At 30.0% G+C, this 16,257-nt stretch overlaps 1 protein-coding gene across 1 annotated transcript; it reads left to right on the top strand.

Annotated features, from left to right (window-relative positions):
• On the top strand, positions 1-14,415 carry LOC129918818 (uncharacterized). The gene is made up of 12 exons (XM_055999559.1): positions 1-332; positions 470-590; positions 770-873; positions 970-1,084; positions 4,107-5,126; positions 5,188-5,303; positions 10,726-11,182; positions 11,246-11,442; positions 11,499-11,698; positions 11,758-12,181; positions 12,958-13,061; positions 13,993-14,415. Exons 1-12 carry the CDS (start codon positions 240-242, stop codon positions 14,060-14,062), a joined length of 3,021 nt encoding a protein of 1,006 aa, XP_055855534.1. The 5' UTR covers positions 1-239; the 3' UTR covers positions 14,063-14,415.
• The last annotated feature ends 1,842 nt before the right edge of the window (positions 14,416-16,257 follow it).

Here is a 16,257-nt window from a genome sequence, read left to right as displayed (position 1 = left end):
GGCAACAATCCAAAAAATCAAAAAATTCCTGGCATTTTTCTTCCTACCAGCACAAATCTGCGAGTATTTTGCATGTAAAAGAGCTAGATGCTAGAGAAGAAACTAGATTAAAAGTGTTCTTTGCTTAGTGCCGTGTGCGTATAGCAAATGTGTTGAAAGTAGAAAGATTTTTTCATTAGTAATTTGTTTATTAATATAAATTTCTTTTCATTCACGTTGTTTAAACAAAGATATAAAATATGTTCCGACGCACATTTAAAGTAACTTTTCGTCCAATGAGAAATAATTTCATTGCTCTGCCGGAGAACTACTATGAACTTGTTTCGACTTATGTGAGTTCAAAGTTGAGACTTCTTTGAAAAAAGTCTCTTTTTTCTATGTCCCCGATTAGATTACAACATTCAAAATAGATTATGTAAGATTTTTTGGGGGGATTTAGTTGTTTCTAATAGATTTAATGGTTTTGCAGGACAAAGGATGCATTAGTTTGACATATGGAAAATATTGCCACTATGCAATGTGGATGCCACACGCGGGCACAGTCAAAGACACTGAAATTGGGATCAATGCCAGAGTTGCCAAGGAAATGGGTGAGCCAATATTTTGTGGCCTGGTCCGATTGGCGAGTGCCATGATATTTTAATTGAAGATTTCCTCTTTTCTTTTTTTTTTTGTTGTTTTTTTCATTTGTTGATGATAATTGAGATGATGAAGATGTGTAATTTAAATTTTTGAATATTTTTTCTATTTGGCGCACTTTTTCTTTTAGGTCTGAAAGAAAACGATTTAGTTAAATGTGCTTTGGTTGATGATGTGCAGCTTTTAAAGAGTGTCCATGTGACACCTGTGTCATCGAAAGACTGGGAAATTATTGTAATTTTATTTTAATTTTTATAATTATTGTTTTAAGTTGTATAGTGCCAAATTTTTATTTATGACGATATTGTATTTCGTTTTTTTTTTTTCTAGGAACTTAGCAGTGAGAAGTTGCAAGATAGTGTGCTAGAGCAGACAAAGATTATCAACTCAACGCAATTTCTTGTTGTTTGGGTGAATAAGTCGATGCAAGTTACACTGACTGTTGGTAAGTCATATGGACATTAAATCATGAACACTGCCTTTTAAACAAATTTTAATTATGTAGTTTAATCAAACTCATAAGTCTATCCTAAATACGTATTTACTACCTTCCTAAATAACGTTTTTGAGTTTGTTAGGATTTCTTAGCTTTACTTCTAAATTGGGTGAAAAATGAGTACCTATCTACTTATATTAAGATCCATTTTATCTTTGTAAAGCTATTTACAGGGTTTTCGTAACGTTTTTGAACACTTGTTAGAAGAAGTGACTTTACTGACTTACTCATAAACATACAAATATTATTTAAAAACGGGTTTCTTTTAGGTTAAATAGAAATACAGTCGACTCCCTCTAAGTCGATCTTTCACGGGATTCGAAAATCGGTTCGAGTTAGAGGGATTTATTTAATATTTTTTCTTCAAAATTGTTCATTAAAAATGGTGAAAAAGTTCGACTTAGAGGGAAATTCGACTCAGAGGGAGTTCGACTTAGAGGGAGTCGACTGTTAGTTTTCTATTCTTTCCTATCAATTACATTTCAGCTTAAGTTGCTGCATATTAATTTTTATCTATTTGCTCCGATAACCAAAGTCCAACGGTGACCACTCAGCAATATGCAATATGCATTTTGAATTTGATTCGATATAATTTGTAATAATCTAGACCAGTTACCGAGTAGACTTAAAAAAAAAATGCATTAATGTTATCATCAAGTAATGTATATCGGAAAACCTATAACCAGAAATATATAGCTTCTAGATTTTTTAAAAATCAATTGTGTCCTTCTAGAACCAGGCCCACAAAGACCCAATCTAAGGAATATACAATATTCCTTGCAATTTTCGTACCGAAAAACTAAGGTATATAAGCCGATACAGATTGTAAATATGTAAAAATCAAACACTTATTTTCTAAAGTGCTGAAGCTCGACAAAGTGCTGAAATTTATTTGTCGCGCTGTTGACATTACGCCCAAATGCTTTCTTGTTATTTTTAAATATTTCTCGTAACTTTAAATTCTTCCTTTATCCTATGCCTTCTTAATTTGTTTGCTTCCCAAGTGCATCTTATTTTCACTTGATGATGCGTTAAATAAAAATTAATATAGGTATTCTAAGTAATTATGCAATTCGAGTCGTATCGTATTTAAATTTTAAACCCTTCAGTATAGGTAGGCGTTTGCTTCAAGATAAAGTCAATTTTTGAACGCACTTTTATGTATCCATACCGTTCAACTGAAAATGGTAAAAAATTTGTTAAACAAAAGACTACAGTGTACACACTTAATTTCGAAAATAATTTTGTTTTCTTATAATGTACATTAAATAGAATTCTTAAAAATTCTTAAATATACCCCTGTTTTTTTTTAAATTTTTTTACTGTTCCACTGCAACACAAAAAACTTTTTGAAAAAAAAATTCTTTTCCATTTTGGTCGTATGGAAAGTATCGTTAACCCTTTCGGACCCAGCGTTACTCTTATGTAACATATATTTAAAAATTCGTAAAAAATATTCTATTAAATATTTTTTTAGGTTTCGATGGCTTATTTGAAAGATAATAATGTCTAGTTACTGGATTAGTACAAAAAGTTAGTCAAATATCATACTTTTAATTTTTTTTTATCGAAAGAGGAACTAAAATTCACATTTTTTTTTGCTAAAAAATTTTTTTATGGTCATAATTTTGAAAAAAAAAGATATAAAAAATGTTAATCCAGAAAGTGTTTTGTTATTTGGATAATAGGAAATAGCATACATTATTGTTATACATATAAAAAGTTATTTTCTTAGATGTCCGGCCTTTTTTTGGTGGTCATAGACAGTGCATGTTACTTACATGTAACATGAGAATAACACATTAATTTTGCTATTTATTATTTTTTATATTTCAATTTTTTTCAATTTTTCAAAACTGTTCAATGCTTTTGGTATTTCTTGTTGCACGTACATTTCTTGACGAAAATTTTTGTTTTAAGGAAAATACGAAGGAAAGAAATAGCATAGTAAAATGTCTACAAGTACTGCTAATTACTAATTTTACACTTCTTGGATTGTATTCTCAATTGTTTGGAATTTTTTTCATTTCTATTACCTAAATCTAAGATTAAATACCTTTTTTATAGTAATAAATTTCTAATTTATTTTATTAAAAAAAAAGAAAAAAATTCTATTTAAACGCTAGTTCTGTCCACCTTTTGAATTAAAAATAGCAGCTTTTTCGTATTCTCCATATTAATATCCTTCAGTGTACCAAATTTCATGACTTTTCTTTAAGAAATAGCCTTGTAAACAAATTTCGGGTCCAAAAAGTACCAAAGGCACCAACATTTTTTTTTAAACTGTAGGTATAAGTAAGAAAATTAAAAAAACAAAACAATTTTCGAGTGATGTGAGTACCCAGTTTTAAATCCTGATGCGTTCTTATAACGAATTCAAAAGTCTGGCAGCTTTAAATCGCGGTTTTATATTGTTATCGGGGTTAAATAACGAAAGTTTTCTAATTAATAAAAGCAGGCTAAAATAACACAAATTCACATTCTAAATATAAGGAATGCGACTGATGCTCTGTCATTACCCCTTAACCTGAAAACCTGAATCTCCCTGATACGACAAATAGAACTTAAAAAAAAGTTTTTTAAATGACCATATCGACTCTATTTGGAGAGTTTTGAATTAAAAAAAAAATTCTAGCATTCTAATCAATTTTTACCATAATTAGATGAGTTTTCCTTTTTTTTCGTTATTCACCTCCCCCTGCCTTCCAAAGTAATACAAATTAGATTTTTGGAAAAAAGTTTCCAGAATACAATTTTGGCCTAGTATACACGATTAGAATATATAACAATATTGGTAGACATCTTACAAGTGGCATACCAAATAGGTTATTATTATTACTTTTTTTTCAAACATAAGTTTTAAAATTGGAAATTCTTCGGATCGAGTACAGATTGCCTACTCCTTCTTTTAAGTACATGAATATTTGTTTCCGTTTTTAAAACTGTCAATTTTTTCTTCTAATATTTTCAGATCGCATTCGTCCCAACATCAATTTCGGTCGAATTAATCACACCACAGAACTAGTTGTAACACCAAAAGTTGAAAACATCACCAACGGATTGACCGAAACAAATGGCGATAGTCATACCAATGGTCTTCATAAAAGTCAAACGATGTCATCTGTTGCCAGTTCTGATACTGGTCTATCTCGATCAACTACAGTTAGCAATATAAAAAGCTTAACCCGTAAAGAATCTGTAGTCAATCGCCTATCAATGGTCAATCGATTGGAAAAAATGCGTCGCCTTATCAGAGATCTCAAAAGAGAAAACACACGCACTTTTGAGTTCCGTGCAATATCTGGAACTTGGGAAGATACAACTCAAATCTCTGATATATTTGTAACCAAAAATAATTTACCAGAATTCATGGATTTAGATCAAGTCTATTGCCTTCGAACTGCCGAAGATGGTGAATACTATGTGACAGTAAAAGTCGTTGCCGAAGGTCAAAATTTTCCCAATAATATCCATCAAACTATCGAAATCAATGAAAATCTCATGCAATTACTAAAAATGCGTGAACTCGAAAAAATCACCCTCACTCCGAAGCACATGGTTTTAAATTTTGTTGAAAAAATTGAACTTTATTCACACAAAAAGACTCATTATAAAATTGTCGAAGGTGCCTTTAAACGATTTATTGCTGATAAAACTAAATTATCACCTTTATTGTTAAATCAAGATGAAGTTATTAAATTGGATGAGGGAATGATTGTCACTATACTCATTAGCCCTGAACATTTTCGTTATTGTCTGGTGGATTCTCAGCTTTTGAAAGAATGTAAAATTTATGCAGCTGATTTGATTAAAAATGCTGGTGATGTCTTGGAAGTCGATGCCAAAGAGGACACTATTCTGAGTGTTAAGGATTTGATAAAACTTCCAGAATTTGATGATATTGTTGTTCAACTGGTGGATCAATTGAAAATGAATTTATGTTTGGATCAGAGGAATTCGGTTCTTAGGCAGGGAAATATTTTAGTTGCTGGTAAGAGCTAGATTGATTGACAAAAGTATTGGACTTTGAAAATTCTATTCTTTTGTTTCAGGTCAAACTGGTTGCGGTAAATCAGTTATTGTAGAGCGAGTTTTAGATGAATTGGTCAAGAAGCCTTATTCATGTTCATATGACATCTTCTATAGTACTCGCAGTAAAGGAAGAAAGGTGAGTCTATTTTTGAAAATGGGCCAACTTTTTAAAGTGAAAACTTTTTTTTAGTACCGTAGTGATTTGAAACACGATGAAACGAAAAAGCGACAGTTGATTTATAATCAAATCACAGCTTAAACTATTATAGATAAAAAAAATCGTTGATATCTTATTTATTAGGTACAAACTTGAAAGTGAGCACAAAGAAGAGATTTTTTTGAAATTCAAACATTTAATATTGTAAATAGGGGTAAAACGACATAGCAAAAATGGCTATTTTCAAAACGGTTAGTCGTAGAGAGTTGAATTTCTTTTTATCGATAAATAATTTTATTGTAAGATTAACAAAGGTATATTGAAAAATTTAAAAAAAAAATTCAAAACCGAGTTATGAAGGGGTTTTTAAAATAAAAAAACAACTTGCAAAAGTGGTTATTATAAGAAGAGATTTTTTTTAAATTTAAAAGATGCAATTGTTTCTTACGGATTTTTACTTGCGTATAGGTACTATATAAATATCAAGCTATGCATTGGTACAAAAAAAAGTTGAGATAGCATTTTTCCATGACATTACGATGGTAGAGAATGCCAAAAAAGTGGGTCCCGGAAGTCCGTCTGTCTGTCTGTCTGTCTGTAAACGAAGCTACAGCCTAAACGGATGAACCGATTGATGCCAAACTTGGTATGTAGCATTATTTGGCGACTTTACAGAGGAGTTTTTGGAATTAATGTTTTTGGACCAAAAATAACGATACTTGTCATATACCGATTTTAGGAAAATTGAAATTGCTCAAAAACGATTTTGTTTAAAAAATTCAAATGTAAGTTTAAAGACAAGGTCTATCTTCTAATAAAATTTTTTTTTTTGGAAAATCATTATTAGAACCGTTTTTTTTTTCAAATCCGATTTATCTCCGAAAGTGCTTATTCTATTTCAACGAAACTTTTTGTAAAGAAGCATTTATATGATTTTAGTATAAGCCAAAAATAAAAAGTTTTATTTTAAAACTTTTTTTCCAAAAAATTAGTTTTTTAAAAAACGGCTCTAACGATTTTGAAAAATTTTTTTCTAAAAATGCATCTTAATATATCAATCAAAACTGCATACTTGTTTTGGAGGGCCAATTGATTTCAGATTTTATTTTTTTTTAACGAATTTATTTTATTTCTTTTATTTATTTTTTTTTGTTGTACCCATATAGTAGGTACCTACATTTTCCAAAATTTCTGTATAAAAAGTCTTAAAAAATTAAGCAACTTGAACACTAAGAGCAAGTTCGTGCGACCCAGTTGTGCATTTTATTTTCAAAGGAGTTGCGTTTTCAAATATCGGCGCCCGAGAATTGTTTTGTCGTAAATGCCAATTTTGGAATTTTGGGAAATCGCATATATTAAGGCTCGCGTTACTAAAAAATAAAACAGCGATGAAGTTTTTTTCAATTTTTAATAGAATATTTTGTAGATTATTTTCTTCTTATTTATGGAGTCAAAACTCTATTATTTTTTTTGGTTTTTCAATTATCAAGGCTTTTACCAAAAATAAATAGATAAATGAAAAATATACTGTAGATCAAGCATGTCAAACTTGCGGCCCTCGGGCCGCATGCGGCCCACAACGCTTAACTCTGCGGCCCAGTCCACATTTTTTATAAGTTTATAATTTATAGTACTTTGCCATATTATTAGGCCTAAGCGAAAAAATTGCAATTTTTTGTTTCATGTTGCTCAATTTTTAAAGTTTTTGTTGAGGTATACAAAATGTTTTTTGTCTCATTTAATTTTAAATTTTGATAAAAAATAACGTACAGCCCTAAAAGACGTTTTTTGAGGATTTCATGACCAGAGAAATTCCAGATTGGTCCAATACTTTAATTTTTGTATAGAAGAATAACGTGACATTCTTATTTTATGGCAAGAACCCCATTGTGCACAAATATAGCATCTTTGAGCCTCAAGCATATTCCGAAATCGTAGAATCAAAACGAAAATGTCTTTAAGAGCTTAATTCCTTTTACACGTTATTATTTATCGAAATTTATGAATTCTTTTACTTTTTTTAAGTTAATCCGTATCTATTCTTATCGGTCGTATCAAAAATAATCCACAAAAAAATATAAACTTTCATACTGAGTATGAAAAAGGCTTGCAGATTTATGTCTTTGAAAGACAAGTTCTCTTGATTTTCTTCGCTTTTTTCCTGTTAAATTTACCTGTCGATGCGAGTTGTTATTTAAGTCATTAAGACGAATGAGTTACCTATAAGATCCAGCCTAACTAACCTTGGTCTTAGAAAACATGGTAAATGGAATACATTAATGTAATCATTTTCCCTGTTTTTTTTTTTAATAATTTGTTTTATAAAAATTTTAGTTCTACTTTTTTCTGCGGCCCATACAAATTTTGATCTCGCTGTTTTGGCCCTTCGTTACCATTGAGTTTGACATGCCTGCTGTAGATAGATACAATAAGCAGGACTATATTTGTACAAAATTTCAATTACTTTTATACTCACAATCTTGAGACAATGGATTGTTATATCTGTTGATCTAGAGATATTTCGCATGTAGATAGTTTAACCTTTTATTTGATATATCACACATAACATAACATGTACTACCTGTAGAGATCTGTTTCCGATGACCAACCATCAGTGTAGGAGGGAAAACTACACTATCTCCAAAAAAAATCTCAATCGGATAATCTCCAGAAAATTTTTGACCCCAAGGATAAAATCTCCATGGGGAAAGGCACCCAATGGACAAAATCTCCAATAAATAATTTTTTCTCCCAATTTCTCCAAATCCCCAAAAATCTCCAACTATCAAAAACAAAAACCATAAAGAATGATAAAAAAAAACAACTTAAGTCAAGCAAAATCAGAATCAAACACGAAAGTTTTGAAATCATAAAGGTTCCACTCTAAAAACGCAACAGCGTAAAAAAATTAATGTAAACAACCGTGATTTGAACCTTCGTTGTTTGACCTACCATTCGACTGCTTTAACCATACTGTAAGATACAGCAAGTTGAACCAAAAGCATAACGTCTCAAAAAAGTTGTGGCAGCTTATAGTTAAATGAACGAAAAAATGTTTTTCCAAAATGAAGATGCGCAAGTTGGGTATCAAGCAATCAAATCGCGCCACTGTGGGCTAGAACGCTATTTTAGCTGGAATTAATTATAGAAATTCTCGAAATAGTCTAAAAATGCAGTTAAAGGTATTAAGATGATGTTGAATGATGTAATAATGATAATTTTATGGTGCAACAGACACCAAAGATAAGAACAACAACAAAAATAAACGAAATATTATGTTTAATAAGGTTTTCCAAAAAAAACTGATATTATTGGTGAAAAAAACAAAAAAAAAAGTTCTATGAAGTTTTAAACGCATCAAATTCGAAAATGGTCTCATTGAACGCGAACAAAAGTGGTTTTTACTTAATATGGAAGGTAAAATGTTAGTGCAAATAAAAAAACCGTTATTTTAAAACATTCAACTCGTTTTTTTGTCATCGTAAGTGGTTTTTTTTGAATATTTTGCTCACTATACTTTCAGAGTTAGAGCGAAAAAAGTTTGCACTTGTAGGACATAGTTTTATATAAAACATAAAGCCATATAGTCTAGCTACTTTTTAAAATTGTTTCTAGAGTGTGCCTCCTCGTGACTTTTTTTAAAAGCTTCGGAACATTCGTTTTAAATGAAATTTGTGCAAGTAGCATACTTTACTTTAAAATTTCTAAACAAAAGTTCAATAGAATAACAATTTATTAGCAAATACTATATTTGGTTACATTACTTATTGATAAACAAGCAAAATTTTCGCAATCTATCCGTTAAAACAAACTCAGTAAACGAATATCTGGATAGGGGAAAAAGTGGCCTTTTTTGTTTTTTTTTTTCGAAAACTTGCTTTTCGATTGTGTTTTTATGTAGCAAATGAATGTTTTGACCTAAATTTTGAATGGGCAATTATAGCTAGTCCATTTATCTATCGAATAAGACTAAAATTAGCAATATTGGAATAAGTTGACTTTTTAATTAATTCCTGCTAAAATAGCGTTTTAGCCCACAGTGCGCGCGCGAAATTTTGGGATTTTCTCTCGGAGATTTTTTTTTTTTGAGATTTTTTCCTGGAGATTTTGTCTTTACCCAGGTTTGTCTTGGGGATTTCGGCTTTGGGGATTTTCTTTTTGAGATTACGGGTCTTGGTAATTCATCACCAACCCGTGTAGGAAGTATCGTAATCTCAGTTTGAAATTTTGGCATGGTTGGCTTTAAAATATTCTTACTTTTTTTTGTAGGCATCGTACAGATATGATTGAGGTGAATAATTAAAGCTGAAATAATAAGCTTTTTGATGATATAAAATTTATTGTAGGTCGTCATATAAAAAAAATGGACTTTAAGGTGATGGAAGAAAAAAATTTAGTTTTTACAGCTTTTATTATTTGATATTGATATTTTTTAAGAATTTATAATTTCACTTGAATAAAATATTACAATTTTAGAAAATACAATTTTTTTTTATACAAAAATAAACTTAACAAAAAGTACAAAGTTTATGAAATCTAGAATTCAAAGAATCTTAAGCATTGATTTTACATTTAATTATATAATCATATTTTATGAATCTCTTGTCAAGTGATTGAAAAGATTTTATGAAAATTGATTGCATTCAAAATTTCAAAATGTTAACTCTTTTTTTAGATGTCGTCCAGACATGATTTAGGTGAATATTTTGAGCCGAAATAATAAGCTTTTATTTATTATATTGTTTGTATAATTTTAAAGGTGATGAAAGAAAAAAAGTTAGATTTTTTTCGATTTTTTCAAAAAAATGATTGTTTTCAATAAATCATTTTCATACTTTTTAATGCAATTAAAATAAATTTTCTAGAAGAAATATTAAACTTTTTAATGGTATAATTTTGTTTATAAGCTTTTCCATATAGTAATTTTTATAATGGGAAAAGAAAACAAATGTATTTTTTTTGCTTCTTTTGTAAAATATGATCTTTAACTTAAATATTATGGTAATAAATGGTGTCATTATTTTATAAATTTTTATACAAAATAGAGGTCAACAAAATTAAACAAAAAATAAATAGTTTTTTTTTTTTTGCTTTTTTTCAAGAAAAACATATGGATTTATATACTACTTTTATTATATTCATTTTATGAATGTAAATAAAAACTTATTTATAACATGAAATATTAAGCTATTATGAAGTCTAATTTGTTTTATAATTTAGGGGCCACTATAATGCAATTTTTGAAGATTTAAAATTTTAATATCTAAATTTGTATGTAATCTTGACTTATACTTCCGGTCACTTTATTCGACCATCTGCATAAAATGTTTTCATTCTCAATCAAAATACTACTGCACACATGCTTTTTTTTTCCATTAAATCACTATCCTCTCTTTCATAGACTGAATCAATACAAAAAGATCTACGTGAGATTTTCACAACCTGCCTTCAAAATGCGCCAGCAATTGTTGTTTTAGAAAATCTAGATGTTCTAGCTCATTCGACTGGCGATCAACCAACTCAAGATAGCGAATATTACAATCGAATTGCCGATATAGTCCAGCATTTAATTGTCGAGTATACAGCAACTAATCCAATTTCTGTTATAGCAACAGTTTCAAGTTTGAAAAAGTTAAACCGTCGATTGTACTCGCCTCGAGGACGTCATCTCTTCCAAACTATTGCCAAAGTACCGACTCTCGGTCGATTGGGTAGAGAAATGATTCTTAAAGAACTTTGTAATCACATTGATTCGGAGAAATTGGATTTGGCAAGATTTGGTAACTTAACAGAGGGTTACAATAAAGGTGATCTCGTGCAATTTGTTGAGAGGGCTATTTTTTATGCTTACCGAATGAGTGAGTAACTATTTGAAATTTGTTTGGAGACTTCTTGAAACTTGATTTTATCTTTTTTTTTAGGTAAAACAAATCCAATATTGACGAATGATCATTTGGCCAAGTCTCTAGAGAGTACAAATTCGTATTGCCTTCAAGGAATTACCAGCAATAATAAACCAACTGATACCATTATGGATGTTGGTATGAAGGTCGAACAAATTCCTGGACTAGAAGCAGTTGTGACTGTGTTGGAGGAGGTCTTAGTCTGGCCGACAATAGTAAGGAAGACTTTTCAATCTTTCAAAATAAGTCAATTAATTTTTTCTTCGTTTAGTATCCAAAAATATTTAGTGACTCTCCACTGCGTAATCAAGCTGGTGTTCTGCTATTTGGACCCCCTGGAACTGGCAAAACGTATTTAGTTTCTCAAATTGCCAACTCTTGGAATTTGAGAACAATATCCGTTAAGGGTCCAGAGTTGCTTGCCAAATACATTGGCCAGAGTGAGGAGAATGTACGAAATTTATTCTCGCGGTAAGCCATAAAGAAATCTGTCCTTTTTGAGTTTTTATATTGCTTTCCTTTTCTTCCAGTGCTCGAAGTGCCAAACCGTGTGTTTTATTCTTTGATGAATTTGACAGTTTGGCTCCTAAACGTGGTCATGACTCGACTGGAGTTACAGATCGTGTTGTTAATCAGCTGCTAACTGAATTGGATGGTGTTGAAGGTTTACAAGGTGTAACGGTTATTGCTGCAACATCTCGTCCAGAGCTACTTGATCCTGCACTCCTTCGATCGGGAAGAATAGATCGATTGGTTGAGTGTCCACTTCCAGATACTGCAGCTCGATTGAGTATATTCAAAACTCTTTCGCAAACACTTTTCTTAGATAAGAATGTTGATCTGGCACGATTGGCATCAAAAACACAGAACTACACTGGAGCGGATATTCAAAGTATATTGACATCAGCAAACATGGCAGCTGTTAAAGAAGTTTTGGAAAAATGTGGTCATCAGGTAAGTTTACAATTCGAAGTTGTTCTTTTTCATATCATAAGTAGAAATGATGAAAACGAATAGAATTCAATGTCAGACAAGCCCACAAAGGTTAATAACTTTAATTAACTTAGAAGTCAAATTAACTCTAGCCTCTATGACTTTTTGAATAACCCAAGAGAAAAGCTTGTGATTCAATAAAACATACGTTGTCATTTATCCTTCCTGAATTCATTATTGTTGTTAACGTGTAGTGTGTATATAAAACAACCACCCATTATCCTGTAGCAGGATTCTCTGTTTCTACAATATTCAAATGTTGTATACAAACTCTTTCACTCAACGTAGTACGAGAACAAGGATAAAGTTTAATTAAAGATTACCAGCTTCAGATACAAGAGAGAGATCATGAAATTACTACCTTAAACTCTATACCTGCTACCTGATGTGCATTATCCTTTTCACATTGTAGAGAAGGGTTCTGCTTTATGAAAAACAGATATCGTCGTCATCGTCATTAAGTGAAAACAAATTGAATCGTTTTGATATGATGATGGGGGGGTTGGTTGGTTTGAAAAATAAATACAGTTTGTTAAACTCTTTACCTCTCTCTGTCTTTTGGTGGTGTGTAAAGCTTTAATTATAGTTATATTGTCCCCTTTTGTTTTCAATGGTGTCGTTTCGTGTTTGGCTTTTGTCTAATTGAAAGTTTTAGAAAAAAGAACAAATGTGATAATTAGCATTAATTAAATTACTGTAGGTAATAATCATATTTAAACTTTTTTTTGTTTTTGCAGAATTTACCGGACAAGATAATCGTTACACATGAACATTTAATTGAAGCTTATAAAACAACAAGGCCATCGTTAAGTCCATCGGATGTATCACGCTATCGGCATACGTAAGTATATTGGTTTCGTTTAATTGCATAAAATAACAATATTGTGTAAGTACCTACAAAATTTGCAGATGGTCTGGTTTTCGAAATTCTATAGGACAAAAAAAGAATATTCTTTATTACTTTTGTGATTATAATAGCTGCGTTCCTTTGGAAATATTTATCTACTTTTTAGTACTTAAAGCTGCTTTGAACTACTTTTTCAGTATAGCAAAGTAGATCAAAGTAGTTTTAAGTACTAAAAAGTAGATAAATATTTCCAAAGGAACGCAGCTAATATCCTTCTTTATCAAGATGAAGTTAGAAGTTCCCGTTTTAACTTTAAAAACGAAACATCGAAATGAGAGGGATTCGCTTTGTTTTAATTTTGCTAATAGTTATGTTCAAAAAAACAATATTTGACGCTATTTTTTTAAAATATTAATTTTTTAAGTTACGGTTCGATGAAATCAATGAAGCAATTTAAAAAAAATGTCAAGTGTTTTTTTAAAATTTCTTATCGGTTTTTGTTCAATATTCTAATTCAATCAACCATTTTTTTTTTTCAAAAACCAATCATTAAATAACATCTTTTAAAATTAAGAGGCAAAATAAAATTCCAGTCTTTACATGTATTTTTCATTATTTTCATCATTTCATTAAAGTTTTTAAAAAACGGTAGGTACGAAAAGTACGGCATGTTTTAAATTTAAGTTTTAAAATCATTTAAATTTGAAACTGCTGCTCTTCACTTCTTTAAAAGCTAATAGGTATATAAATCAGTGGATAGATTTGTATGAAAATTATCATTGTAATTTCTAATCCTTTTTTTCAATTATATCATTTTTATATTTTTTTTTTTCAATTAGGATATTAAAACTAAATCTAACGCTAAAAAAAAACATTAAATTGTGAAGCGATTAAATATTTATTTTGTTTTATTTTTTCATTTTAGGTACGAACGATTTACAAACAAGGAAAAGTCATCCAGAGAATTTGTAGCCAAGCGAGCAACTTTAGCGTAAAAATAAACTAACGAAAGTTATGTACCAAAAGTCAATGGTACTTAATCGACTAATTTACATCAATTTTATATTTTGAGTGTGGTATATTAATTAAATTAAGGAAACAGGAACAAAAGCAGGAACAAGAAAAACTTAAAGTAAAAATATATATTTGAATAAATTAATATAAATTCGGTTTTGGTTATGATACTATGCGGTTCACTTGGTTAGGTACCTACACTATTTTGAATTTCTGGAAAATTAGATATCTTTTTTTATTTACTAATTTTTTATAACCTAAGAAAATTACAAAATCAGTTTATTGATTAAAAATACAGTGAACAAATTTATGCATTATGTAGGTATAAAAACTATCGCTCTTTTTTTTTTTTTTTTTGATATTTTGTTTAATTTTAAAAAAACATTTTATTAATAAATAAAAAAAATTGTAAATTAATATGGAACTTAAATAAATAATTCAATAAACAATAGAACTATTAAAATGAATGCTTAAAATGCAACACAGGTACCAACAGTCCAAAAATTTACAAAGCATTTTCAAAAACAAACATTTAAACTAGAGCCTACGATTTTGTTCGTGTATTTAATTACACGTGTACCCGATACACGTGTACACGTGTATCTAAAAAACGTTTACACGTGTATCTTATTTACACGTGTATTTATTAAATACACGTGTATTTATATTTACACGTGTAAATACGAAACAAAATGATTTTTTTGCTTTTTGGGGGTAAAATAAAAGTTTTTAAAACTAAACAACTGAAGATTATTGTGCAAATAAATAGTTCGAATTGGAAAAATAGTATTTGAACTTTTTGAAGACCTTATAAATAATTTATTCAAAAATTAAAAATAATGATGTGCCTTTTCATTAAAAAAAAGCTAATAAATTTTTCCAAGATATATTTGCATATTGCCTACTGTGTCTTTCTCAGAAGAAAGTGTACCAACTGTTACATGTTTTTTTTTTTTTTTTGTTAATCACCGTTTATTTGAAGATCATATGGTTTACTAAGTTCATAGTGAAAGTGTAAAAGGTGTTTTATAAATAAAGCGACAAATTCAATCAAAATAAATTTTAAAATAAAACTAAAATATGAAGCCAAGGAGTTGGGTATGGCAATATGCCCACCGAGAAGGGACAAATGCCTACTGTGACTTATGTAGTTCACAACAAAACAACCGTTTTTCTTGTCAAGGTGGAACAACCGGAGCCCTTGGACGGCATTTAAAGGGACTCCATGGAGTCAATTTAATTATTTTATATGTTTTGTTGCTTGGTAATCTAATCTAATCTGCTTTATTTTTTTACTTTTTAGTCGTATAATATTTGAAAGAAGATGATAATTTGCTTGGGTGGTATGAGCTCCCAAAGCCCCTCTCTTGCAATTTACCTACAAAAGCTTTTGCGATATTTAGAATGGGATAAAATAGATTTGGGGTGTTTCAACCCCCCAATGCCCCTCGGTGCAGGGAAATAATTCCACGGGAATCTGCTCCACATGGGAATTTATTCCACCTCATGTGGGAATCTGTTCCACTTTTTGAAGTGGAATAAATTCCCGCCTCGAGTGAGAATTTATTACACTTTTTATTGGGAAATAAATTCACCTTCAAATTTGATGATTTATTCCTTGTCACTTTGGAGAATGATTCTACTTTATGTTTGTATTGTATGTATGTGCAATCTGGAGAAAAGCTGGATTTTGCGGAAAAAGATAGTATCTTAAGGTACAAATATCGTATGAAATTTTGAATGAAAATTATAAGCTTAGTTGATTTTTCACCTTAGAAAATTGTTTCAAATAGTCAGAAATTTATAAACCATTTTCATGCCTAGAAAAGTAGAGCTCTTTCCAATTCGATCTGGGAAAATAATATATAATTTCATAGCAAAACAATAGTTTACTGAAAAGAGGAAGAAGATTTCTTTCAAGTCTCATAGATTTCAGTTCGCGTGATTTGAATAAATATCTTACAAACAAAGCGGACAAATAATGAGAACTTAATGATCAAAAACATATCAATCCTTCTTGTAATAATTGGTTGAAAGCGAAGCGTAAAAAAATTTGCTCACATGAGAATCTACTCAAATTTCACAACCGAAACGCGAAGCGGAAAAAATTTTGACCACGGGAGAATCAATTTTGAGGTGTGAAAATAAAAATTCGCGCGAATTTTTATTTTCACAC

The sequence above is a fragment of the Episyrphus balteatus genome, chromosome 4, assembly GCF_945859705.1.
Source record: "Episyrphus balteatus chromosome 4, idEpiBalt1.1, whole genome shotgun sequence".
NCBI lineage: Eukaryota > Metazoa > Arthropoda > Insecta > Diptera > Syrphidae > Episyrphus > Episyrphus balteatus.
The sequence above is the reverse complement of the archived record's forward strand: the minus strand, read 5'-3'. Positions and strand labels throughout refer to the sequence as shown.

What these genes read in the sequence shown, in the direction of transcription:
- LOC129918818 (XM_055999559.1), top strand. Translation starts at nt 240, where the DNA reads ATGTTCCGACGCACATTTAAAGTAACTTTTCGTCCAATGAGAAATAAT. An exon ending in GGGAAATATTTTAGTTGCTG is followed by an intron (nt 5,127 to 5,187) that starts GTAAGAGCTAGA and finishes CTTTTGTTTCAG; the next exon opens with GTCAAACTGGTTGCGGTAAA. An exon ending in GTATCACGCTATCGGCATAC is followed by an intron (nt 13,062 to 13,992) that starts GTAAGTATATTG and finishes TTTTCATTTTAG; the next exon opens with GTACGAACGATTTACAAACA.